This window comes from Helicoverpa zea, chromosome 21 (assembly GCF_022581195.2).
Source record: "Helicoverpa zea isolate HzStark_Cry1AcR chromosome 21, ilHelZeax1.1, whole genome shotgun sequence".
Lineage (NCBI taxonomy): Eukaryota > Metazoa > Arthropoda > Insecta > Lepidoptera > Noctuidae > Helicoverpa > Helicoverpa zea.
This window is the reverse complement of record NC_061472.1, coordinates 8,346,840-8,374,008: the sequence shown is the minus strand read 5'-3', so window position 1 is coordinate 8,374,008 and position 27,169 is coordinate 8,346,840. Positions and strand designations below refer to the sequence as shown.

Here is a 27,169-nt window from a genome sequence, read left to right as displayed (position 1 = left end):
CACACGCCCCGTCTTCGCACGGTGGCAATGTAAAACCTTGGTGTAAACCTTCCTCTATCTATTAAAAAAAATCGCACCCAAATCCATTGCGTAGTTTTAAAGATCTAAAGCATTCAAAGGGACAGACAGAAAATGCAACTTTATAAAATGATCATTGTCAAAGAATTATCTTAAACTTGACTATTTACTATCTCTTTTCCTAGTATCTAGTAGAGTAGTCTTTTCCTAGATCTAGAAGAGAACATATAGAGCTGTACATAGTATTGTTGATTTTTTGTATAGTGTAGTTTGATAATACTACTCTGATATTTCACGCAAGCTTGGTTATTTTTTATTTATAACCTCAAAATATTAACTTTTTTCGTAATTATTTTAGTTTCCTGAAGTGTCCGTTCGTGAAAACTTATTTCATAGGATTCCATATAATTTTAAGAGTTTATAGAAGTCACTTTCCATTCGAACGGTTCTTAGGCAGAACATGTATGGAGCCGGAACAATGTCCTTTACAAGTACAGCCGTTCACTGTTGTAGATAAATACTTATAAACCTATATACTTTCTCACAAACAGCTGATTATGTATTCGTCCGATTTCGGAGCAGCTCGTCTCGATTCGGGCGAGTTCCGTAAAGTCGTACAATACGTCTAATCGCACGACACACAGCGCCGTGTCGAAGACTGCCGAACTGACACGACGTTAGACGATGCACGGCCTTCAAGCCACACCTCCGTGCCCGTCGGAGTGGGGAGCGTGAGGTTTTTTCGTTACCGAATTTCTGGATTTGGTCCCCGCGCTCAAGGCCTGCGATAGAAGCTATGCAATAGCTTAATACTAGCTTCCGCCAGCGGTAACAACAGCGTCTCATGGGAACCACGTTGGCTATAGCTATCTGCACTGGCAGTTTTTTTTTGTATAAACCGCACCAGTAGTTCCCAGAGTAAGTGCGTTAAAGTAATCAAACAAACAAACTCTTCAGCTTTATAATATAATTTATAAGGATATCAGAAGCAATAATAAATCTGAAAATTAAACTTTGACAATAGCTACAGTAAAATATGGATAACTTATATTGTACTCATAACCCGTTTGATGTAAACTATTCTGAATATTGGGTTTAAACTCCAAAGCGATAAGAATTCACTGCCCACAAGTTTGAGGTAACTATACCTAACGGGACTCATCCCTTGGCGATTACAAATGTGGCTTTATCAATTCAGTAGTTCCATTAGTTTCACGTGTCAATTGGTATGTAGGTATATCGAAAATAACTAAAATATATTTAATTAATGGTCGCTTCCAACAGGTATCTGTGGAGATCTAAGGGGGGGGCCTATGTTCAGCAGTGGACGTCCTATGGCTGAGATGATGATGGTGATGATTTAATAAAAACTAGCTTCCGCCAGCGGCTCCACCCGATTTATAATATAAACACACATTTTTTGTTAGAGAATTACACTAGCCCCGAGCAACATAGACTATATTTTATCCGGGTGCGAAAATAAAATCACCCGGGTTGCGGGTGAAATCGTGGGAAAACAGTTAGTGAAGATAAACACAAATTAGTATTCATGTCGTGAAAATTCGTGGAATCCATTCAAATTGAAGTTTTTCAAATTGGCTTAACACTGAAAGAAATTTTCAAATCGGATCAGTATTTCCTGAGATTAGCGCGTTCAAACAAACAAACAAACAAACTCTTCAGCTTTATAATATTAGTATAGATGCTCTATTTTATTTCTCGGAAATCACCAAATCCCATTGCGGGTTAGCAGCGTGAGGGAATGGTAGACTAACTGATTAATTTCATATTCCTTCTGAAGCCGCGGTATTTCTTTCGAAAAATCCCGCAAACATTATATGCGTGATTAGGCATTAAATTATTACTTTCAGTGCTCATTAGAATATAAAACTTAACATATGCCAATTTTCAAAGATGACCATTGATACTATACATATATACATATATAAGTATATACTTACCATAAGAGCATTTTCACAACTATATGGGACTCGGCTTTTACAAGGAGCGACTGTCACTTTACACCCTTTGACTAGTTATCAGACTTTCTGTCTTCTTCCTTGAACAAAAGCAATATTCAGAGATGATTGAGTAACACAGTCTTATCAAGGGGTATTGAGTTGCCCGGGTAACTGGGTTGAGGGGGTCAGATAGGCAGTTGCTCCTTGTAAAACACTGGTACTCATCCGCATCCGATAACGCACTGGTATACATCCGATAGACCCCAACATAGTTGGGAAAAGCCCGGGAGGTGATGATAAAGTAACACAAATGCAACATTTCTCTACCCTAGTTACGGAAGCTAATTTGATGTGTTTATTCTAATAGAGTCTGTCATAATACAGGACGCGTTATTGACATAGAAACACTGTCTACTAATATTAAATGGAATTGGTTTCCCAAACATGTATTAGCAAGAACCACTAAAAGCGTTAGCAATAATCGAACTTATTAACACGTGATTAAATGTGATTAGTTTAATAATGATACTGTATTGAATAATATACATAAGTAGCTGTTCTGCGTAATTTCACTTGTGATCTGAGGGAACTAATTTCCGCAGCTGGATAAATCGGAGCCTATATCCTTTCTAAGGCTGTGTACTAAGTTGTGTATCTTTCATTGACTGGAGAGACTGGCAAATCTATACTGTCTAATTACAAAGAGGAAACAGTTTTTGTTTATTTAAAAGTTATTTTAAAGCTTCAAAAGTAATGAACCGATTTAATTTTTAATGTCACTGATGAAAAGCGGCACTGTACTCGTGTACCACTATATTTTATCCAAATACGGGTAGAACTCCCCCGGTATGCGGGTGAAACCGTGATCCACAGCTAGTAGACAATAACAATTACAAGAGTCATCAAACTAAAGTCAATTAGCAGTCATTCACTCACTTCTAATTATAGAAAATGTATCGTAAATACTACGTATGTCAGTGATAAACATTAAGAGGACACTGTATGTTTTTTATGGCAACATTAGTTTGAATGTTGCTATCTATCAAGGGGTGGTATAACAAATGTAATGACTATCTTAATTTAACGCTTTTTTATTTTCATATATATGTGTTTTTTGTTTTTTTTTTCAATGGCTAAGGGCCAAGTAGGGTTCAACGGCAGTTATAAAGATAAAAAGTGATTTATTAAAAGTAGGCTGAAAATCAGTATTTTTGAAGGTCAAATTAACAAAAGACAGCCCCCAAAACGCCCGCCATGGCTAAGTCTAATCTTATAATTGCTAAGTTTCGATTAATGGTCGCGTTTAGATTTTCAGAGTAAAAAAAAAAACTGACGCTCATGTCATCGGTGAGAATGGGACATTGACACAGAAATAAAATATCAATAATATTTTACGTGGAAAGTAAACAGTAATAAAAAAAATCTTAACAGTTCCGGAAAACTAGTATTAACCAATTTTCGATATCACCATAATAAATAGATGTACAAAATAAATAATGTATTATTCCCCTATCCTGTTTAACTTAATCCTCAAAATTTATATCGGGTTTAAAGAGGATTGCCAAATGTAAACACTAATCTTCGTATCCGATATCGCTGGGATTTGCCAAACTTTATCCTGAAACGATACACCGCTCAATTTCAAGTTGAGTGGAATCCCTCCCTGTTACACAAAGGAAATATCATTAAAGATAGGTACTCTTCTTAATAGTGTACGTTAAGATTAAGATTAAAGCTTAAAATGTTTTAGTAAGTTTGTGCAAACTAATATTATGAAGGTGAAAGTGAGTATCCCGGCGTGTTCGATAATTCTACACTACACGGAACTGAAACTTAAAAATAAAACTTGGTTCTAATATAGATAATACATATTAGAATAACATATAGGCTACTTTTTATCTGCTGTAAGTAGTTCCCACAGGACTTGGTATAGTTTCTACAAATCCGTTACATTCTATAATTTAACAGACTTTGCCTGAATTCATAAAAGGAGAATAATAATTCTCCTTTAAAATCAAGAATCTCCTAATAAACCAACAGTTTTACTAGGTAAATATTTGCTTTCCATAAATAGGCTATTATTTGTAACAATTAAAAATAGAATACCATTATATCGTATAAATCTCAACAGCACCAAAACCTCGATATATTCTGTTTGCACTAATCTGTTGATGTTTATATTCCATTTCACGCTTCGAGATTGAAAGAGCTCAGTTCAGCTCAATGTCGACACGCCATCAGGATCCATTGTGTTCTCCCGTGTAACAAGGAGTAAATAACAAACAAGTCAATTGTTTACAATTAGGCTACTTTTCATCTAGTTGCGAGTAATAGTGCCCTCAGGACAGGAGAATAAGGATAATTATAGCCTATACCTATATTATTATTTCAAAATTATTAAAAAGAGGAATATTATTAAATCGTGTTTAAACCTCAACAGCAACAAAACCTCGATATATATTCTGTTTGCAAAAATCACTTGATATTTATATTCCATTTTACGTTTCGAGATTCGGTTTCTTACCGATTTTCCTCCATGAGACCAACTCTTTGGAACTGTGCAACTAGTTTGATGTTTCGAAAGAGCTTTCATAGGCCTATTTGAAATAAAAAGTGACTTTGACTTTGATTTTGAAAGAGCTCAGTTCAGCTCAATGTCGACAAGGCATCAGCACCCATTGTGTTCTACGGTAACAAGGAATAGATGACAATCAAGTTAATTGTTTGCAAATTGGAACGAATATAAATGGCATCTGGAGTCAGTTAAATTCAGTCAAAAAATATGCTTAGATATGTAAACTTCGATTTTTTAAATGTCAAGAGTTTTTTTGTTGGCCGATTCCGATTAGGAATGTTTTCAGTGTTATTAGCTTATTTATCAACGAAGGCTATAGGCCGGATATATATATATATATATATAGATATATCCGGATGAGTAGTTCTCACGGTACGCGTGTAAAACCGCTAGTGAAAAGTTAAAACAATAGTTTATTTTCATTTACCACTTTTGATTTTGAATATCTTGTATTTCCTCTATTCAATTAATCTAAAATTAACAGCTAGTTCCAATTGGTATACAATTGACAATTCCCATAGACTTACGTAAACAAAATCAAAATCAGAATGTTTATTCTGATTTTGATAAAATTAATCGTAAATATTTACATTTTCACTACAGCAATAAACATAGATACAATTCTCGGTATCAAAGGATTCTGTATGTCTGTGTGATTGTGTTCATAAGTGTGTGTGTGTGTATATTTGGGTGTTGAATTTGCAAGCGCCTGCCAATACGTAGATACGGTTCTTACAATATTAGGCTCCCCTAATCCCAACGGATGACCATAAAACGGTTGCGGTTGAGCCATAAAAATCTCGGACGCATTCTCATTAGAGCCTTGTTCAGTTTCTATACATAAATATTTTCCTATGCCCAATTGGATGAACAGCTAAGTATTCAAAGTAAAAAAAGGCCGAGTACAAGTTGGACTCGCGTGCAAAGGAATCCGTGATCGTAATTAATAAAACTGACAGAAATCTACTGATATGATTTTAAATATTCACTATAATTTATAGTGTTTTGTGTTACAGCGGCAACATTATAATACTCTGATTAAGCTGTCTGTAACAATTTTTCACACTCTCGGACTGTCGCGCATATCAAAAAATTCCAAACGGCAAAAATATTATGTGGCCGTCATCTTTCACACCGGTGGAACAGTTGTCAATTGTTTATTATCAGCTAGTGTGAGAACATTGTGACTATCTCGATGCATGAGATACAGTTTAGTGACAAGCGTTTCGTTTTTCTCTTTAGGTACGAAAGCTTAAAAAAAGAAGAATTTAATTAATTTAAAAAATCGCTGGCTTCAAAGCCCCGGTTTATAACCAGTTGATCCAAGAATGGCCTCAAAGGCTTTGGTAGCATGTGCCACTAAAAGTTTGTTTGGACGTGTTCCTAATTGTTTCTCTCCAATGTTCTGCTATTTGTCTTTACCTAAGCAGACAGTTGCTACTACTAGGTTGTAGGTACATTTTCTTGTAAGAAAAATGGGTACCTACGAGATTTGTCAGTTTTGAGATTATGCATTTCTTTCAAAAGCATGTATCGCGAAAGGCAGTTATAAGAACGTTTTCCGAAAAAAGTTTTTGGAATTGTCATATTAGTTTTGAATAGTTCGACTAATCGACGTTTAGAAGTTTTAAGCTTTATTAAGTAATATCATATTTTAAAATTCAATCATTCTCACTACCAATCTACAACACAAAAAAAAAAAACATTAAAACAGATCCAAAAGTTGTGACTATTATGTTTCATATATTATTATTATCCAATAAAACCTAAATCGTACAGTATACACATACAGTATCGTTTTTAAGTCCCGGTTGTTTATAAATATGTTTACAATTCGCGTTAGTTTAAAACCTTTATAAAACAAAGGATGCCAAATTTTTTTGCAACGCAGTTTATATACCAATACCTGTTTGTTACGGTTTGATTTATTGGCTTGTACCTTCTAATTTATGGAGTGGAATCTACGGGGAAGGGGCTATTAACATTTTATTAGCTACACATTTCAGGAGATTAAGAGACCTGTCTAATGGGTAGAGGGGATATTGCAAAAAACTTTGTTTTAGGCCATGAAAAAAATAAAAGAAATATACTTATTTTTAATGATAGCGTTAGTAGGTAGGTAGGTAAATAATTGACATTACAGTGAAAAACAGCTTTATTTTTATTTATAAGACAATTTCACTAAATGAATCGAAAATCCAAATTGAGCTTTCGAGAAAAAAATACCAGGCTTCTGTTACTGAAAAGTAAGTTCTTACTTGGAAAATACGTTTTTTGACAAAAGCGATTTTTTTTGACAAAAGCGAACGAGATCCTTATCATTTTTTGTAGGTATTGTATTGACTAAATAAATATTATAAACTTGTTAATTTAATAAAAAAAAACTTTTAAGCAAATAAGAAGGTAAAACTTCTCAACACGAGCAATTTTCGAGGATACATGAGAGCTAAAATGGAAAATTTCCATTTTCTCAACTGTAGGTAGGTATTGTAATTAAGAACGTCGGTACTGAGACTAGACTTTACATACTGGTGTTAACAAACATTACATTGCATCATATTATTATAAAACTGAATGTTTGGATGTGGATAAAAATGCTGAATGGTGTTTGTAGAACTTTCATCATCCTCCTCCGAGCCTTTTTCCCAATCATGTTGGGGTCGGCTTCCAGTCTAACCGGATTCAGCTGAGTACCAGTGCTTTACAAGAAGCGACTGCCTATCTGACCTCCTCAACCCAGTTACCCGGGCAACCCGATACCCCTTGGTTAGACTGGTGTCAGACTTACTGGCTTCTGACTACCCGTAACGACTGCCAAGGATGTTCAATGACAGCCGGGACCTACAGTTTAACATGCCATCCGAAACACAGCCAATGGTGTATATACTTAGAAAGTACATACAGACTTAGAAAAGTTGCATTGGTACTTGCCTGACCTGGGATCGAACCCGCGCCCTCATACTTGAGAGATTGGTCCTTTACCCACTAGGCCACCACGTGTTTGTAGAACTTTATTTATTTATTTAAAAACAGACACACTATCATTACTGTTTACAAACCAATTCGATAGTGGTGTCCACAATAGCTACACATACAAAAATAATAAAATTTAACTTAAATCGATTACAAAAACAAAACAAATTTAGAGTAGGTATAAAAATTCTGTTTTTTAATCTCCACTTGCAAAATGTCAAACTTACAGATAATGTTGCTAGCTTTTTTGTGAAGTGTTGTACTTACGATACCGGTTTGTTGAATCGTAACTTTTTATCTATAATAGACGAATTTAATATTCATACAAAGTTTTATATTTACAATTCACGTACGTACACAGGGCTGCACGATGTGCTACAAACTGCCAGGGATATCTGACCACGCAACGCCATGCGTAATCATCAAGAATAAGCCCATTATTTCAGGATGACTTATTGTAAAAAAACGATACTTGATTTTATTAACGCCAAGTTTCGGTCGTGCCACATCACTACTTAAGAATTTGCAATAAACTGACCACACTCGTAATGTCAGTTTAGTCTACGAGATTTAAAAACAGACTATAGGTAAGAATACGCATCAAAATAACACAAGTCTTTTGTGTCTTCTTTTTTCCTGGATGCGTGAATAGTTAAAAGCCGACATAGGTTAACAATCCTTAAATGCAGGACTCCAGTTTGTTCAGATTTAAAAAGTAAATATGATACAGATTTAATTATATTAGACGTTATACCTTGACATCATAAAAATGAATAAATTTCTTCAAAATAAAAACTACTTTGTCACTAATCTGTTTTACTGGTACATCCTTCCCTAGTACTTAAACAATAGCTTAAACAATAGCGATAGTTTATAAAGCACAGAGCTATAGTCTAAACAGAAATATCTATATTCTAGATTATTAGTTTGTAACTAATAGGAATAGTTCACAACAATGGTCTTTGTTTGTCATGATATTAAATTGATATCATATATCTATTGATTTCATTGGAGAACGACGTTACCTAATTAGAACTAACATTGATTGAATTAATTTGTTTAGAAAAGTGGTTATATTTATCTCCAGTCTCCAGGTCTATTAGGTACCTAGTCTACATCGTGATAAAAGGGATCATATGTATACCAAGACCATATCTGTGCCAAATTGTATCAATAACGATCGGTGTGCAAGCGGTTCAAAGCTACGTACATATTATAATATTTCAGGATCAACAAACAAGTACAAATCATAGAAACAAATTGAAAGTAAAATGTCCCAAATTCGAGATACAATATTCCATAAATTCACACTGAAAAAATAGAACAATGATATGTAACATACTCAAAGAAACTCGTATTAAAAGATGTTTTTGCCTAAGTTATGAACTGCGTCTCAAACGACGAACTTTTAAGAGTTCCTTTTGTTCATATTTAATAGGAACGCGCGTACGTGATCCTTTGAGACGGAAACGTGAAAAAAAATACACTATCAAGAATTGCTTGTCAAGACAAAGTAACCTTTTTTTATATCACAACCTTTTCCTGGTTTCATAGCCATTCTCAAATTAATGTCGGGATTTTTATTTGAACATATATTTCCGCAGATTTCGCGGAAACTGAACATATAATAAAGGTTTTTTCGCCGAAATAAAACAAAAATAGGTATAATTAATTATCTCATGTGATGTAAACATACTTACTGGAATTTTGTTCCCAGCTTAGCAGGAGTTCTTGGTAAAGAAGTGTACTGAACTTATGTAAAAAGCTGAGAGCAGTTTAGAGTTTTAATAAAAATAACTTGAGACGTAAGATTTACATACATAGATTATTCCATGGGATTATGAATGGCACACCATAACTACTTCGATAAGGTTATTTTATGCGATGATAATATTGCTATAAATCCAATTTTCTTTTGTCCACAGCATCTGTAGCCAGAATCGCCAAGTTTCTTGGCGGGATGGGCACACCTCTAGTGACGACCGGCGGTTTTACTTTCGACTTCGTCAAGCCTAAGCAAACTTGCCAAGACGAGTTTTATATGCTGGTGCGGGCAGGACCACTTGGCTTCGAAGACTTGGCATATTTCCTTATTGATTTGATGAGACAGTAAGTTCTTAATTTCTTTTTATTATAATTTCATAGTTTATTTATAACAATACTATGCTAAGTAAGATACCTCTCTTGAGGCCGATTTTGCATTAATCCGTTAAATTCAATCTGAGGAATAAATACCTACAGGGGTTTAATAGCCAAACATATCCTTCAGATAAAAGTTATCTGGCGTTTGAAAAAATACAATTCTTTAGTTGGGTACTTGATAAATATTTTGTAAAATCACTACTTAGCATAGACTTGTCCTTAAAATTACAAGGGTCTTAATAACTCCACACAAAACAGCTTTTTCAATGTTTCCTTCGTAACCAATCGTTGTAACTGAAATAAATTGAAAAACTTGTCGCGTGTGAGTTTTTCCCTTCGATTTATCATCATTAAAAGTTTAACAGGTACGTATTCAAAAGGTTTTCATAGAATTCTTTGCTTCAAGCTGTGTGTTTGACGTAGATACTTATAAGTTTTCACCCTTAAAGGTAAGTGAGCACTTATTTGGTTTGATCGGTGTCGAGTACAATAATCTCGCCTTTGACTTCAAAATATATTAAAGTAGGTATTAAGTTTTCCAAATGTTTGAAAAGATAAAGTAATTTTGAAAAGCTAAAGCTTCAAAAGATTTTATTAAAGCTCAGGTATTTTAACACATAATTTTTAGGGCCTTTGATACGAAATTCCATGAATATTTTTGAAGTACATTATTTACTTCAAATACTAGGCTAGTAACCAATTATATTTTCCTATTTTTTTATCTTTTCACGATATAAATCGGACTTGTATTAAATCTTCAAACTTTGTCTAGTAGTTTTTTAAGTACTTTCTACCTGAAAGACTGAAAATACAAGCTTCAACGAGTTTCCTTTGACAACCTTTACGCCAAGCTCACAAACGACAAACAAAGTAAATTCAAGTTTACTTTTCTTTGTTTCCTCGAAATACTAACAGTTTTTAGGCTCTTAGGCTAACTAACGGTGTTTCGGACGCGTACCTACTGACCTGATCGCAGTCTCGTTTAAAACAACAACCTATAAGTATTTACTCAATAGCTGGTTCCTGTAGACATAAGTTTCCGTATCCGGATAAAATATAGCTTAGGTATGTCACCCAGAGTTAGCGTGGCTTCAGTGCCTTTAGACTTTGTAGGTTCCGAAACTGCTGCACAAACACTCAAACAGATATTTTTTTAATCTTTATTATTTTAGTGTAAGAATCTACCTGCATAGACTATATGGATTCCGAATTGCATTCAAATTGGGTTCAGCCATTTTGTCGCTAAACATTACGTTCACTCATTAGATTTATATTTTCTCGTAAACTTCAGTCTTAGTCTTTTCTAGTAAATTTCTTCGAAATCACTGCAAATAAACAAGAACTAAGCAATATCCTTTATTGTTTATTTACTATTGTTGCCAATGTCTCCTTCTCATACAAGGACCTCCTTGTCTCTTTAAATAGTGGAGTCACACACGACACGTGTATTGATCTCCCACTTGCTTAACATCAGTTGTCAACTGTTTCTCACGATGTTTCTCTAGCTTTTGTTAGAAGTCACTGAAATAGTTGTAAGTACGTTATGAGTTTGGTACAATGCTTGGTGTCGGTAAAACTTAGTACTTAACAACAACTTACAAGACTCAAAACTTACTAGGTAATGTATTTTTATTTAAAGAAAAATGTTTAGTGAAAAGTCATTTTGAATGAGAAAAGGTTTGTTTGTTGTTATTTTCATACATACCTAGTTTACCTATATAAATTGAATCGTATTTATTACTGTTTTTATTAGCTAAACTTGGAAACATTTTTCATATTAAAAAAAAAAAAAAACTTTTCCAGAACAAGCTAAAAATGATTACTTTCTTTCTCCTATATTTTCACCCATTTTGATAAATACTTAATCAGCTCAAATAATCGCTCCCGCTGATAAATTGTGCTGCATCTTCACCTAACAGGCAATTGATTGCTGACCGAACGTTAATCGTTATCTCTATCCCATAACTTCTGTATGCCCTTAGTTAGATAATGCAACCAACTGGAGACGCCATATTTACTTTATGCAAAAGTACGAAAGCGCCGCTGACAGCTGTGGAGCAACTCTACTTACATTTGCGCTCTAAGTTTATGCTTGTGTTTGGTAACTTTTTCGTGTCCATGCGTAACCATGTCGTCGAAATTCCTTGAGTGAGCTATGAGTATCTACCTATTGCATTGCCTTGCCCTCATACGTGTGTGGGAAGATTTTTTCTCAGAGACATTTGTGCTCAATGCGGCTCCATTGGTTTTAATGCTCTAAGTGTAAGGCTCACTATAAGCTGAGAAAACGGCTCACCATTATAGTAAAGCCATTCATTCGGATAGTGTGGGACTATGGCCATTTAGGACGTTAAATGCGTTTTTCGATGGGTAGTTGAAATTAAGTGACGCGCGATCCAATTTAATGGTTGGCAATTAGAGAAGGGATCTTCTTTGGTTATCTAAAAGTGGTATTTTATCATCGAAATCTAAGAAAAACATATTCTATTGTTACTAGAGAACTGATAAATCAACTATCAAATAAGTACCTGACAGCTTTTTATCTTTATATTTAAATAAATAAAATACACCATGCCCGGATTCGAACCCACGACCTTAGGTGCAGCGCTATTAGAAATCGTCATCTGACCAGCCTTTTCCCAATATATTGGTATCGGCTGCCAGTCTGACCGCATGCAGCTGAGTACTTAATAGTGTTTTACAAGGAGCAACTGCCTATCTGATCTCCACAACCAGATTAAAAATACGCCCTACGAAATAAAGCCTTTACTTGTCTTGGGTTATATTGATAATAAAATTACAAGGGACAAAATGAACCTTGTAACTTTGTTCATAAACTTCTTCCATTAATTAATATCAAAGTCACGATAAAAATTAATTGAAATTTGTAACATTATTATCCAAAATCGTTATTTACATGCGTTGTATTTTAAACCTAGCTAACATACTGCAAAGTTTTAGTCGAGCACAAAAATCAATGGGGAGATCCGGTCAATCCAGCAATCGGGTTAACTATTGCCAGACAGTTTAGATTGCAGTGTTAGGGGCTCTAAATGTATTATTACAGTTTTATTGGCACCCGGTTTCAGAGTAAACTATGACCTTACTGATTAACAAAAACTGACAACTTTATAATACCGTAGAATCTTGACGGGGTTTTTCTTAGTAAGTATCTAAAATTCCCGATTTGATTAGAAGCAGAATTTGAAAATTGATTTACCAAAGTATTAATGAATTTGGCCCTAAGATGGCTGTAAAGCCCTCAAAAAGCCAGTTACGTTAATACTTAACGCCTCGTTTAGTAAACTCGACACTGATCTTGGAAGAGATTATTTTAATTCCGGGATTCATTCATAAAGTTCGTGTTTAGAATACAAGCGAACCTTTTGTCTTGGGCGGGTTAAACTTATTAATTACACTCATTATTTATTTCTACACAAAGACGTGTTTATTTATTAACTGGAAAGTTACGTTATTGTACTTTACATAGATAACGTAATATTTATTTTATATTTAATTTGTTGTAAAATTAGTTATATTAGTTTCATTTACCACTCAGTTTTCTACGCTGAAATTTCCCCGCGGTTTCAAATATTTCCTAACTCTTGAGGGAATACCTTTACTTATCCAGATACCAAGTAATACCGCATTACAGCTCTTACCGTGTAAAACAAAACACAACGTAAAATATAGGGAAATTCACCTTAAGACAGCAATAGTATTCCCGGTGATAATAAATACCGAAAGTAACTATCTGTCAGCCCGTCTGACGCTCTTTCACGCTAAAACTATTGAACCGATTTAAACGAAATTGGGTGCACAGATTTTCTATAGCTTGAAAATATAATCTTAGGGTACTTACTTTGATCCGGGTACAGGATGTAGGTACCTAGGTCTCATGGAATGCGGGTCACGCCGCTGGCAGAAGCTGGTACCTATCTAAAAAAACAGACGGAATTTACGCATTTCCTAAATTACGATTACCCAATCGTAAAGAAGACGGAACACAATCCATACAAAATTGCCCCACGTCCTATAACAATGTGACGTATCTCAAAAAAAAGATAAAAATGTTTAAAAAAATATGGCATACTCTCTAATTCATTTTTTTTACACCTTCATACGAAAAAAATGCTTTAAAAATTGTTCAGGCGCTGTAATGAAAACATCGTTCATAGAACTATGAATGGACTATTTTATTAAATTATTTTTTTGTTTGATAGGGTATACCTCACAGGTGGTCCCATAATCATCAGGTCAGGATCTGATGATGGAAACCCTGAGAAATTCAGGGCATCTTTTGAAAGTTGTAGGCATTCGCAGGATAAAAACTTGACTGTAAGATGTATGTCTTATAACACTATGCAACAGTGAAAATTCGGAGCTAACCTGATGATGGAGACGAAAGAAGGTCGAGGGAACTCGACAACTGAATATGTAAACTACCTCGTGTTTGGGCTTGTATTATTTGTATTGAATAGACCTTTGCAACAGTGAAGGTTTGGAGCTGATCCGATGATGAAGACCAGAGAAGGTCGGGGGGACTCGACAACAAAATATGTAAACTACCTCAGAAGTCGGTGTCTAATGGATGTACCTAAGTTTATATCCCCACCGACTTCTTCCTATTTTTGGCTTTTCAGTGACAAGCACAGTTGTCACTATCCGCATAAGTGGAAAGTTCTCATCAATACGAATAATATAAGCCCAAACACGAGGTAGTTCACATATTCAGTTGTCGAGTTCCCTCGCTCTTCTCTGGTCTCCATCATCAGATCAGATCCAAACCTTCACTGTTGCAAAGGTCTATTCAATACAAATAATACAAGCCCAAACACGAGGTAGTTCACATATTCAGTTGTCGAGTTCCCTCGACCTTCTTTCGTTTCCATCATCAGGTCAGCTCCAAATCTTCACTGTTGCATATTGTTATAAGACATACACCTTATAGTCAAGTTTTTATTCTTCGCATGCCTACAACTTTCAAAAGTTGCCCTGAATTTCTCAGGGTTTCCATCATCAGATCCTGACCTGATGATTATGGGACCACCTGTGAGGTATACTCTATCAAACAAAAAAACAATTTAATAAAATAGTCCATTAATAGTTCTATGAACGACGTTTTCATAACAGCGCCTGAACAATTTTTAAAGCATTTTTTTCGTATGAAGGTGTAAAAAAAATGAATTAGAGAGTATGCCATATTTTTTTAAACATTTTTATCTTTTTTTTGAGATACGTCACATTGTTATAGGACGTGGGGCAATTTTGATCCATCTTCTTTTAGATTAAAAGAGAGCCTTTATTTCATGATTTCGTGTTCAAAGGATCTGTAATTATTTTAGGAATTTGGCTTTAATTAGAAGCAAAAAAATCTAGACTCTTTTATTTTCGTCATTTTCTGTGGTCTGTGGTAATAACAAAGCCTCGATCAGTAATTGGCACGTAGCTAACTACAAATGAATTCACTTGACATGGAATATTCTATGGAGGCAAAATAAAATAATTAAAATTGAATATGCCAAAATCAAAGGTTTATATTAAAAAAAAGTACTTATTACTTACAGAGTTACAGATAGGTGAATATAATATGTAGGATAAGATTATATCCGGATGACTTAAATAAAACAATTAATTAAAACAGAAAATAGCGAAAAATAGCTTAAATGATGTAGATAATATTACTCCATATTATGTAACTCAGAACATTTCAATAGAAAGACAAACAAAGCGCACTTTCCCTTCTAATAATAGAAACAGAATTCATAAACTTATCTGTAGTGTTGTCACTCAAATGTCCGAAAATAATAAGCGTTGGGCTTTCAGCCTTATCGAGATTTATCTATACCTACGTATTTATTTAACAAAGTACGTACTTTCGCCTAAAATGTACGCCACTTGACATTTTCTGCATAATTTTGTGGGTTCAGTGATTGTTTGGTTTTTAGGATTTTTGGTCGAAGCTTTAAAATCAAATGAGATATTGGACACTTTATCCCTACACAGGCGATGAATTAATGTTAGAGACAGGAACAATATTGTTTGCATGTTGTTTTTTGTTATTGCTTGCATTAACAAATTTGATAGATGAGGAAATAGGTATATCACGTACCTATTTCAACATATTCGTGATGTTCTAGCTTTAGTTTGTCCGTTTTCTCTCTGATTATGATAGGGGTTTTTTATGTTAGACCTGCGTTTATCCAGGCTAGTGTTATTGTCCCTTTTTCCCTTCCTTTGTAACAACCATTGCTATCCTTTGTGGTAGGTACTCGTGTCTTTCCCATAAACTACCTCTGATAAAACAAAAAGGTTTGTTGTCGTTTTAACACATGGGCCCTTTCGCATTGTTTGTTGGCGTATCTCAACCGCCTCTAACCCTGATAACGTCTATGCCCATGAAGGCCATGGATATTTACTTATTAAATTAAATACCCAAAATCTAATCTTATTCCTTTGCAAAATATTGTGGAACTCCAATGCTGTTAAATATGCAGATAGAACTTCCTTATTGAAAGTTTGCTGATAAAAGTAATATTTTTGCATTACAAGTAACTTCAACACTCGTAGTCGTAAATTTGTTACAATAGCAATTTTATTTATTAATTAATAAGGTATATCTCCGTTTGTATGGAAAACACGCATAGTCCAACACACTGAAAATGCATCCACGCGCGTTCATGCGGATCACGCGCATACACGCGGAGAAACACGCACCCCCGCGCGTAGGTGCGGGGTGAGACGCAAGGTATGGCACACTGAATCCCGCAGTGCCGCGCGTGATTTTGAATGGGCGTGACGTGTATATTTGAAAATGGAAGGTGATCTTCACACTGCCCCGCATCACGCTGCATCTTGCGTGTCGACGCACCTACGCGCGTCCTGTGGGAGTGCAGATCTGCATCATCGTGCGGGTTTTTCACGCACTCACGCGCGTAGGTGCGTTTAGTAGATTCACGCACGGCGGCTCTCATAGAGATTCATTTTCAATTAATATACACGTCCCATTCAAAATCACGCGCGTCACTGCGGGATTCGGTGTGCCATACCTTGCGTCTCACCCCGCACCTACGCGCGGGGGTGCATGTTTCTCCGCGTGTATGCGCGTGATCCGCATGAACGCGCTTGGATTCATTTTCAGTGTGTTGAACTATGCGTGTTTTCCATACAAACGGAGATATTTACAAGCAACGGAAAAAAAACGCATCCACGCGCTACGCTGCATCATGCGGGGCAGTGTGATAATCGCCGAACTCGATGAGAGCCGCTGTGCGTGAAATTACAAAACGCACAGTACGCGCGTGAGTGCGCAAAAAACCCGCACGATGATGCAGATCTGCAATCCCGCAGGAACGCGCGTAGGTGCGTCGACACGCAAGATGCAGCGTGATGCGGGGCAGTGTGAAGATCACCTTAGGATATTTTTGCGTGAATTGTGATTGTTTCCTTCCTTGCACGTTTTTCACGGTTTGGCTTTGCTAACACGTTTTTATTTTCACGCCATCTAGCTTCGAGTGGAAGCAACTGCTACTCATCAACGAGCCCGAGTCACAATTGCACGTCGCCGGCAAATCTACCTGCCATCTCATGATGAAGTCCTTCGCCAATTTTCTGAAAAAAGAAGAAATCCTTTACACTCCGTGGGACACCACATCAGACGCTGGGCTTAACTACACAGAAAACTTGAAGTTTTACCTCGGCTACAAATACACAAGTAAGTTTAGAATTAAAAAACTTTATCCTACTACTCCTGCCATCTATTGGTTATAGCGGTAAGTAAAACGTTATGGAGTTCTTACTGCGGCCGAGAGATGGCGCTAATACACTAGTGTAGAAGCTAGAACCTAGAACATTTTTCGTTCCGCTACTCAACAACAGATGTCGCTAGCATCTTTCTAAAATGAATACGGTTATCAACAGATTCGGATGGGGTCGTGCGGCATTGCTTTACGATACTCCGGCTTACGAAAGTTTAGTGGGAGGCTCTGGCGGATACTTAATGGCCGCTACTATCCACGGCTACATGTTGGGCTCGTCGATAGAAGTTTTCGGCTGGGAAATGATGGCCCAACAATCTTTCGAAGACATGTTGGTTCAGATAGTAGGAAACGATTTCGCGAGTGAGTTGTTTTGAACGGGTGGGGATGTTTTACTGCTTTCAACTTGTAATAAACCTTGGTTACGCATTGTGGCTATGCTTACCTATAACATGGTGTTCAAAGGGTATCTACTAAATTAGGTCGTTTTATTTCGTTTGCTCAAAACTTTCAGTAAAATAATATTATTTTAGTGTTCAAATTTCCACATTTAGTTTAATAACATCATAGCCTTCGATCACAATGCATAGCCGAATTGTTTAAAGCACCAATTGACAACCTGCCACGAGTGTTCGCACGTGTGACTATTGAATTTTGCACTGAAACAGTTTTTCACACGGTTTTCAAATATTTATCTTTTCGGTACACTTTCCAGCTTTACGTGGAGTTTTATTTTTACATCGACTACATAGCCAGCCAATTTATTTCCTACGGGTATTTTTTGACATGACTTTTTATTAAAAAACTTTTTGTTTTTTCAAAAAAACAAGTAGGTAGGTTTTTCATCTAGTCATCAATAGTTATACCTACTATAATAAATAACAATAATTAATTAAATTAAATAAACCAAACACAAATATTTAACCATAATATCCATGAAAATCGGCACTACATTTTAATCGACATACGAAACATTACTTGAATAAACTTCTAGCTCATCATATCCCAACTTTATGTCGCTAGTAATAAGGTTGAAAATTAATTAATCGTCTATTTGTCCAGTGTCTAACTTATCGGCTTAGTGTCAGTTGCTTCGGTGATTTTAGTTATCTAAGTTGCTTTGACGGTCCAATTCGGGACTATCTGAATAGACCCGATTACTACCGAGCGGTTAGATTAAGAAAGTGATTCGGTTTCGCTATGGTTTCCCTATTTATCTTATCTAGGCATTTGATTTAAGTAATTGATTAACTTACTTAGCAACGTTCAGCCTTACTTATAAACGTGATATACAACATGTAACTTAATTAACGCACATCCTGAAATTAGTTTGTTCAGAATCGTTTACTGAATCGATTTATATCATTCTTAATATAGGTAATTTTTTATACCAAAAATAATTAAAACTACGGAAATTATTGTCATATTAACCCTGTACAGTCAAAACAAATTCAAATAGACCGTAACTCAAAGTAATAAGACTTCGTGTATTGTCGGCTTTTTCCGTAGTTTCGTTATGTTGTGTCGAGTCGAGCGGCGCGCGGCGCGATATTTGCGTGCGTAGTAGTATGACCAAAAAGTTCTCCAAGAATTGGTATAACTAATTTAGTAAATAACAATGCATGTACATGTTGAATTAAAAATTCAGTGTATGTATTATGATTATAACATAATATTCTAATTGGGGTGTTTGAGGGTGTGCGTTAATTACGTTACATGTTGTATATAATAAGTAGGTAATACTTAAGGACTGTTTAAAAAAATTCTTACTTATAAACGTCGTTTACGCATGTCTTAACTAACATTTAATCACTACTTAAGGCATTAAGTAGTTAAAATGTTGCTTAGAGAGTGATTAGAGATTTTTATAAGTAAGGGGGTTAGGGGTTATGTTTTCGTTTACAAGTGTGTCTGATAAACTTAAAAATACAAAGTACAAATTCTGCGAAAATACTTTATGTTTTTGCAATATTCAAAATATTTCAGCACTTTCCACAATATGATTTTAGGATAATTTGATTTGGAGTTAACAAAACAGACTTGTTTCTAAACAAAATTCTATAGGTATATACGATATTTTTGATACGAAAATTCTAATTAGTGTATAAAACCAACAAATTCGTGGGGATTTACGATACTAGGAATTTTCATGTTGCTCGTTACTTTAACGTCCGTTGTACAAATGTTTCTGAAGCGCACCTGTGTCTGTAATAACAATCACAATAATCTGAAAACATCTTCGTCAACGATAAATTTCATTTTATTACGATTCTCTAAGTTTTAGAGATGAAGGAAATGTTATGAATCATTGCTCTTAAATTCAGGAAGAATTGTAATAAAAATATAGCCAATAAGTTTGTTTCAATCTCTATTGCCTATCCATTTTCGTTTAAAGTAAGTATTATTTGAATTTTACTAACAAAAACATAGTCATAAAGTTCTTTTTCAAGTTAAAGAGAATATAGTATGTTAACATTATATTTAAAATAAACATCTACGCAAAAATGAGCTTAAAAGTAACCTTTTCCGTAATCCTCTCGTGCAAACCTTGGATAATAACTTACATTAGGTCTAAATCCTAAAGTCTAGAACCTTTTCATATTTTTGCGTCACACTTAGGTAGATCTTGTTATTTAATAGTACCTACTTATGTACAACGTGTATTATAATCTCATTAGGTTCCTAGCATTTATCTACCCATTTAAGTACCCTATTTAAAATAAACCAATTTTACATTAAATCCAAGACTGAAAACTTACTTTATTTTTTGTCATCATCCACAACGACCGTAGATACTCTTGTCTCAAGTTGAACATCAAATAATATCATAAAACATAAATCTCGCACAGCTGTTACAGAAGCAACAAAAACTATAGAGGACCCACATTATCAGCAGATACCCTTTTTTGTTTACCCTAAACATGGAGTAAGGAAAAACGACCGGAGGAGTCATAATGCAGATAGGTCTGCGCCTTCTTCTAGGTCCAATACGTACGGTGGCCATGACCAGAACGATCAGTTACGATTGAACGAACGAAGGCGCCTGAGTTTTTTAAGACATCTCTCAACTATTTTTGTTTTTTTCAAACAATAGGCGGGTTCTAAATAAGGCGCATAAGAGCTGAGACAGTAACGTTCCTCGTGACCCGTACACCTGCGTTTTGACGTGCTATTGCCTCAGGAGATTTTCTGTTATGGCACCTCCGCTAGCCATGTTGTTCTCCATGGTCCCAAAGTATACGCCCTTATATCGGTTATCATTTCCATTTTAGGGTCAGAGGCTGGTTAAATTATGTCTACTGATGCTTCAGGGATGAAGTGAGAATACAAGTTTTCTATATTCGGTCTTTTCGCAAAGGCTGGTAAGTTTATTTTACGAGTAATTGGACCTAAAGGATTTTGTAACAGGGTTTAAAGGATAAGAGAAGACAAATTTTATAATTTATGGTCATCATTGTCAAGTAGTTAATGACTATATAGATTATAAATTGCTGCCTATATTTTATTTGATTCCGAAATAAAAGGAAGGTTATTCATCGAAGTTGTATGAGGTCAGAAAGCAATTATTTTTATGATTATCTTGACGGAAAAAAATCTAATCCTCAAATCGAAGGCTTAGTTTTAATCTATCATCACAAGAATATACACACACCGCATATTTGAGGAAAACCCAGAAAAAAAAAACTAATTCCAGTAATATAATACTAACTAGTAATGACAATAAAATCCTAAATGACCCGTGGAGCGTTGATCTCTCTCGTCATCGTACAAAAAATACCACATCACAGCAAAACTGAGAAGCAAAACAGCATAATTTCCAAAAAATATATGTTATAGCTCTCATATTGTTGCAGACTAAATACTGTTATGTAAATGTCAAAATATTACCTACTATTAATCAGGTCTGGGCTACTTTTTGACGCGAATGTGTCCAATGCGCCTGTATTCCAAATAATAAAAAAGATTTCTAGACCACAATATAAATATTAGTATTTATGATCTAGACATCTTTTTATTTCTGCTTGATGCTTGTAGTAGAAGAATTTTTTGAGACATTTGATTAGGGTGCACTGGGTTAGTCAGTAATCCTAAAAAAAAAAAACATTCAAATGACGTAGTTGAGAGACAGAAGTAAGACATCAACATGTAGATCCTCTAACAGAGAAGAAAATTTGCAATTTATACTTTTTTATTATTTGTCATTATTCTAAAAGAAGACTTTAAGGCCCATCTTATTAACATAACGGCATCTGTTCTAACTTAAATTTTTAAACTCCTAAGAATTATTTGCCACGCACGACACATTTAACTACAAAAAATTTGCATAAACAAATGCAATTTTCTTACGATGTTCATTATATATAAAAACTTAAAACAAAGCTATTTTGTTCAAAGGCTCTTTGAAGGTACTTTAATTAAGAATTGCTTACATAATTAAGAGCTTAGTCTTTGACACTGTAAATAAAGGTGGGTAGGTAATGACATTTATTTAAAACAGGGTTATCTTCTTTAGGCATTATTTTGGGAGCTGACGTCGTGCGGAAATTATTTGCCAAAAACCTGCGTAATATCCGCAAATCATAATCTGTTACTGAAGTAACGATTTAGTTAAACTGATTTCTTCGGTTGAATGTCTTATAAACATTTTGAAAGCCCAGGAGCCATATAATTAGTTAATCTAGACTTCTATTCTAGGCATCCTATTAAAACCTTATTTGAAACATGTAGTTTCAAACTTTAGCAAGTTCGATGTCCTTCCAGCCAACACCAGTTTAAGCAACCTCTTTTCTAAGTAGGCAATGTAGAAAAAAAATCAGGACAAGTATTAAGACCTTAAAGTAGCCAAGTCTATTACTAAGAGTTAGAATGAGTACACAAAGCCAACAAAGACAAAAGGTAAGGAACAAACAGATTTCGATATCTTAATACTCAATCGCCAGATGAAATAGCCAATAAATATAGCCATGTTTGCCAAAAATTGCTTTTCTTCACAACCAAAGATTGTTTGTTTTCAAGTTTCGGTAATAGACTCATTTCTTTGTCAAACAAGTTGTTATTTATCAATGTTTAAGTGAAAAAAAAAAGATTGCTTATGTCTTTTGGGATTTTGGAAAAATAAAATATTAATGATGTTTCTTTTTACTTATGAGCGCTAGGTGGATTTATGGGGTATATCAATCTAATGCTACATGTATGTTGTGTGATAAATTAGGGTAGTACTAAATTGAAAGCCACTACAATCTCTTTGAGAACATTTTCTCAACAAAGCTAAGCATCTGTACTTTTGGTTTGAAAATAAGTAAAAATAATACCTACAGGTAATATCGTCATCATCATTGTCTTCTCAGCCATAGGTCATCCTTAGCCTACCGATTTCAAATAGAAAGGAAATCAGAAGGATCTAATCGGAAGTTAACATACATTCATTCTTCTAATTATTATCATTTATGTCTGCTTGAAAATAAATCTAAGGGATAAAGAAATAATTAACTACCTAATCATTGCCTCCATTATTAACCGACTTCCCAAAAAGGAGGCATACAAAAACGTAGGAAAAATATAAACATCCCTCGATTCGGATGTTTACATTTTTTCTACGTTTTTGTATGCTTAGTTGATGTTGCAGTAAATGTGTTTAAAAACAAAACAGCCTTAGTCTTTATCCTCAATGAGTTATACGCCTGATACCGCATTTGTTATTCGGAACGAGTGCCAAATTGAGTGCGCTTAAAAACGTATTCTTTCACTTATTCCTTTTATGATCTTCCTTCTGCCATAGAAGAGGCTGGGAATTTATTATTTACGACCGCATGTGGGAGTGGGATTGTGTTTATGTGAGAAACTTCTGGCTTCTTAGAGAATAAGATCCTTTTTGGCTTTTGTATCGTCTTAGTAATTTTTCGACCTAGTTTATCAAGTTTCGGCGATATGTAGTGCTTCCTAAAAATGTTTTCTCGTAAGAAGGCTACTTTCTGTTGCTTTACTTTAGAAATAAGACAGGTTTCAGAGTAATATTATCATGGTCATCATCATCATGATGTTGAACATACATATTTTCTTCTGGCTGAAATGAATTGATTGTAATTATCATAATATTTAATTGGAAATAAAATAATAACTTACTCTAAATAAAATATGAAACAGGTAAATTGCAAATATAAAAATGTAATATATGTTAATCCTGTCAGTTTGTAAAAAATAAATAGTTGGCTTAATCCCAAAATTTGGTTATGTATTTTGTATAGCCACATCATTTTCGTCATACATTGTCGGTTTTCCATTGTGACGGTAGATCGTCAAGCCGTCCTATGGCTCATTAGACCCAGTTCACTGACATTGAACCGTGACAGACTTTTGTGTACACATAATAGAGATAAGATCCTTTATAGATTACGAGAGAATGCTTAGTATAGGCTAGAGATTTATCAAGTCAATGTTTATTTGAAATATAACTTAAGAGTGTATTGGTCTAATATGTGTGAGATGCTTGAATAATTATGTGAGGTAACCGATTTTTTACAGATTTAATGTATATTCGATATCCCAAATAAATTGTGACAATGCGAAAGGTTTGTTCAGATTCATAGATAAGATAAATTATTGGATTAACATACACTATGCTTAATTTTATAGGGGTTCCTATAAAATAAAGAGAAATAAAGACTTTGTCCTTTATAAGTTTTCTTATAGCTACTTCAGTTCGGAGTAAGTAACTAAACTTTGATATATTATTCTGTCTCACTATAAAGCCCTGAATTCAGTTTTAATACGAACATTTCACTACCGAGAATTATGAAACTTCAAGCAGAAACCTCATTACCATATTCGCATATGACTTCATGAATTCTTTGCGCACATGAAACTGAAGCAGAAAATTGCATAATACGGCTGCTGACGGTAAAATGCAATCAAAAACTTATAATTATGTACAACGACGACGAGCTTCAAGGCTTTAATGAGAACTCTTGAGTATGAAGAGCTGTAGCACGCTACTGAGAAATGTAGCTTAGCTCACTTGTATGTCGCAGAGTATAAGACAGTAGAAAATCTATTGAGTATCGCGTGGATCTGTGTGTCTGACATAAAGATTAAACAAGAGAAAATATAATCGTATATACAATTCCATTTTCAGTCTTTTATAAGATATTTTTTAAAGAAGATTGATTAATGTTGGAGGCCTAAAGTTTATTGATTAAGACAAAATTAAGAAGGTAGTAGTGACCGAAGTTCTACTTAGGACAGAAGTATAAAATATAAAATTGCCCGGACCTCAACAATAATAATTCGGAATTATAAAGACTAGAAAAACAGTTTCCATTAAGTTTTCACTTGTAAAGAAAGGTTGGAAAACTTTTAGACTAACATTGAAAATTTTGAAGCATGAACAATAATAGCGCTCTGTAAGTTCCCTGTTCATACTTTATCTAGAGAAGATGCCTTAGGGAAGTATTCAAAATTCAGTACCCCCTTGGCACATACTCAGGTGTTTATTTAACACATATAAATGAAGAGTTCCAGCGTCGTCTGTTTGTCTTCAATTAGAAGTTTTGCGAACTGGAATGATTGCCATGAAACTAATATTTGGCCAGGACTGAATCAAATATTTGTTGGTGATATTCCCGTGTAGGTAGTGGTTTTTCATAACCTTTTTGCTGACTTTGCGGTTTTTCTATTAGAAATATACAAACATATTTTCCTCGATGTTCGGAACAAACAAATAGTTTTCGCAGATCGTTTTCAACTACGTGTTTGTTTTGTTAGACTCGTTTCTTTCAGAAGTTTATTGTTGAAGATATAAACTATAAATATTTTCTGAAACAATGTGCAATTTGCATGTTGTTTATTTTTAATGGTCCTTCATATAAGCTACGTTCCAAAAGATACAAATAGAACCAGTAAAAATATTTGCTCTCAAGTGATTTTTTAAAACATATTAGGTATTATTGCATAACCTATCCAATATAAAATGCAAAAAGAATACCTTAAAAAATCTCGGAAATAACTTCAATTATGAACACACCTCCAAACTCCTACAACCTGTCCAAAATAAACAGGACAAAAAAACCTTTTCCTACCCACCTCATCATCACAGTGTAATATCATTACCGTAGGGCATTCCGAAAGTAAAAAGGGATTCGCTCCTCTGTCATTAATTAGGGACTTTATTAGACCCCACTTGGTCCCTTCCACGAAGTAAGGAAAGATAAGCGGAGAGTAGGTAGGTCAGGCGCCTTCTTCTAGGTCAAATTAGTACGGTGGGCATGACCAAAATGATTAGTTACGAGTGAACTAACGTGACTTTCGGGTTCTTTGAGACATCCATCAACGATTTTTAATATTACAAAAAATAGTCGGGGACAAATAAGGTGTATGGCGAAAACAGTAACGTTCCTCGTCACACGCTCTCCCGCATTTTGGCGCGCTACTTTCTTAGGAGATTTTCCGTTATGGTACCTCCGCTAGTCATTTTGTTCCCCATGGTCCGCTGATTTTGACGGCGCTAATTTTGGGTCGCGTGTCAATTTTTGCTAATGATATGAGGCGTCGAATCGTTTTGACGCGCTTGTTAATCAACACCGTGATTTGATGGCTTATTACATGCTTCTATGGTGTGAAGGGTGAATCTATTCAGAAGTAATTAAAGGGTAACGGGTGAAATTGTAGATCTAATTTAACGTTCTCTTCAGTAAAATTATTGCGCTATGTTTCAGGAGAGGACATTCTGAGAGATGCAAATTGTTTAGAAAGAAAAATATAAGCGAAAAATATTGATTGCGGTCTATTTTCGCAAAATCAAGATATGTTATGAAGTTCCCGTATTATTGTTAACATTTACTTAGTAACTCATCTAGTTAACTTTATTCCTGAAGTACTCATAAGTTGAATCTGATTCATTGAATTTGTCCTCACAAGACCGACATGCAAGTATTTAGCCGGATGAAACTTAAGCTATACTTAAGCTATACATCTGGGTTTACCCGGGCGTCTGTCAGCAGTGAGTGTATTAGCAGAACCCCGCTAGTTCGCTTTCATCCACTTTTGGGAGTGACATGTGCCATGGACAGAGTTTAAGCTCTTTATAAATACGTGGGATTAGCGGGGTAAAACATTTTATTTTGGCGCTTATCCTCCTACTTACATGGATATTGATTAAGTGTAAATACTTTACACAAACATTGTTAAAAGAATTCTTGTGTTTGATCTAGGATTGATACATGGAAATACATTAATATTACTTTCGAGTTTATTCTTGTCAATTAGATGATACTTTGACATATGTGCTCGTGGGCGCATTTCCGAGCTTATTTTGTTGTTTGACAGCTCATTGATGCATTCGTTTCAACGTCTATCATTCTCAATATTTTAATCAAAATTATGGCAAAGTAAGAGACTTTCAGATGTCCCTTCCTATCCCGATAACACCGAAAAATTTCGAAAGATTTGTAAACACAGGATAATTTTTTTTAATTTATTATGAGACTAATTTAATTCTTCTTTTGATATGTCGAGATAATAACCTGACCACCCTTTTATTTAAGAACATACGAGTACATAAGACGGAGACTCATAATGTGTTAAGTGCGAGCGTAAATGAGACTCAAGTCTAATGGAATACTATTGCCGGTTATATCACTGTTAGAGTGCTTCTGTAAACGTATGTAGTTCCTTATACTTATGCGTATATCTAATGTATGTATTGCTTAGATCAGTGTTATAAAAAAATAAGCATACGCAACTGTTTA

The 27,169-nt window shown here is 34.8% G+C and overlaps 1 protein-coding gene across 2 annotated transcripts in view; it reads left to right on the top strand.

The window, feature by feature from the left end:
* Positions 1-27,169, top strand: part of LOC124640759 (atrial natriuretic peptide receptor 1) — a 265,956-nt gene that overhangs the window by 97,042 nt on the left and 141,745 nt on the right. Inside the window, exons 4-5 of one of the 2 annotated variants that reach the window (XM_047178678.1) lie at positions 9,453-9,636; positions 17,178-17,383. In XM_047178678.1, the coding sequence (XP_047034634.1) occupies positions 9,453-9,636; positions 17,178-17,383 (390 nt within the window). Of the gene's footprint in view, positions 1-9,452; positions 9,637-17,177; positions 17,384-27,169 lie in introns of those variants that run through there. The other variant, XM_047178680.1, reaches the window with a different exon arrangement.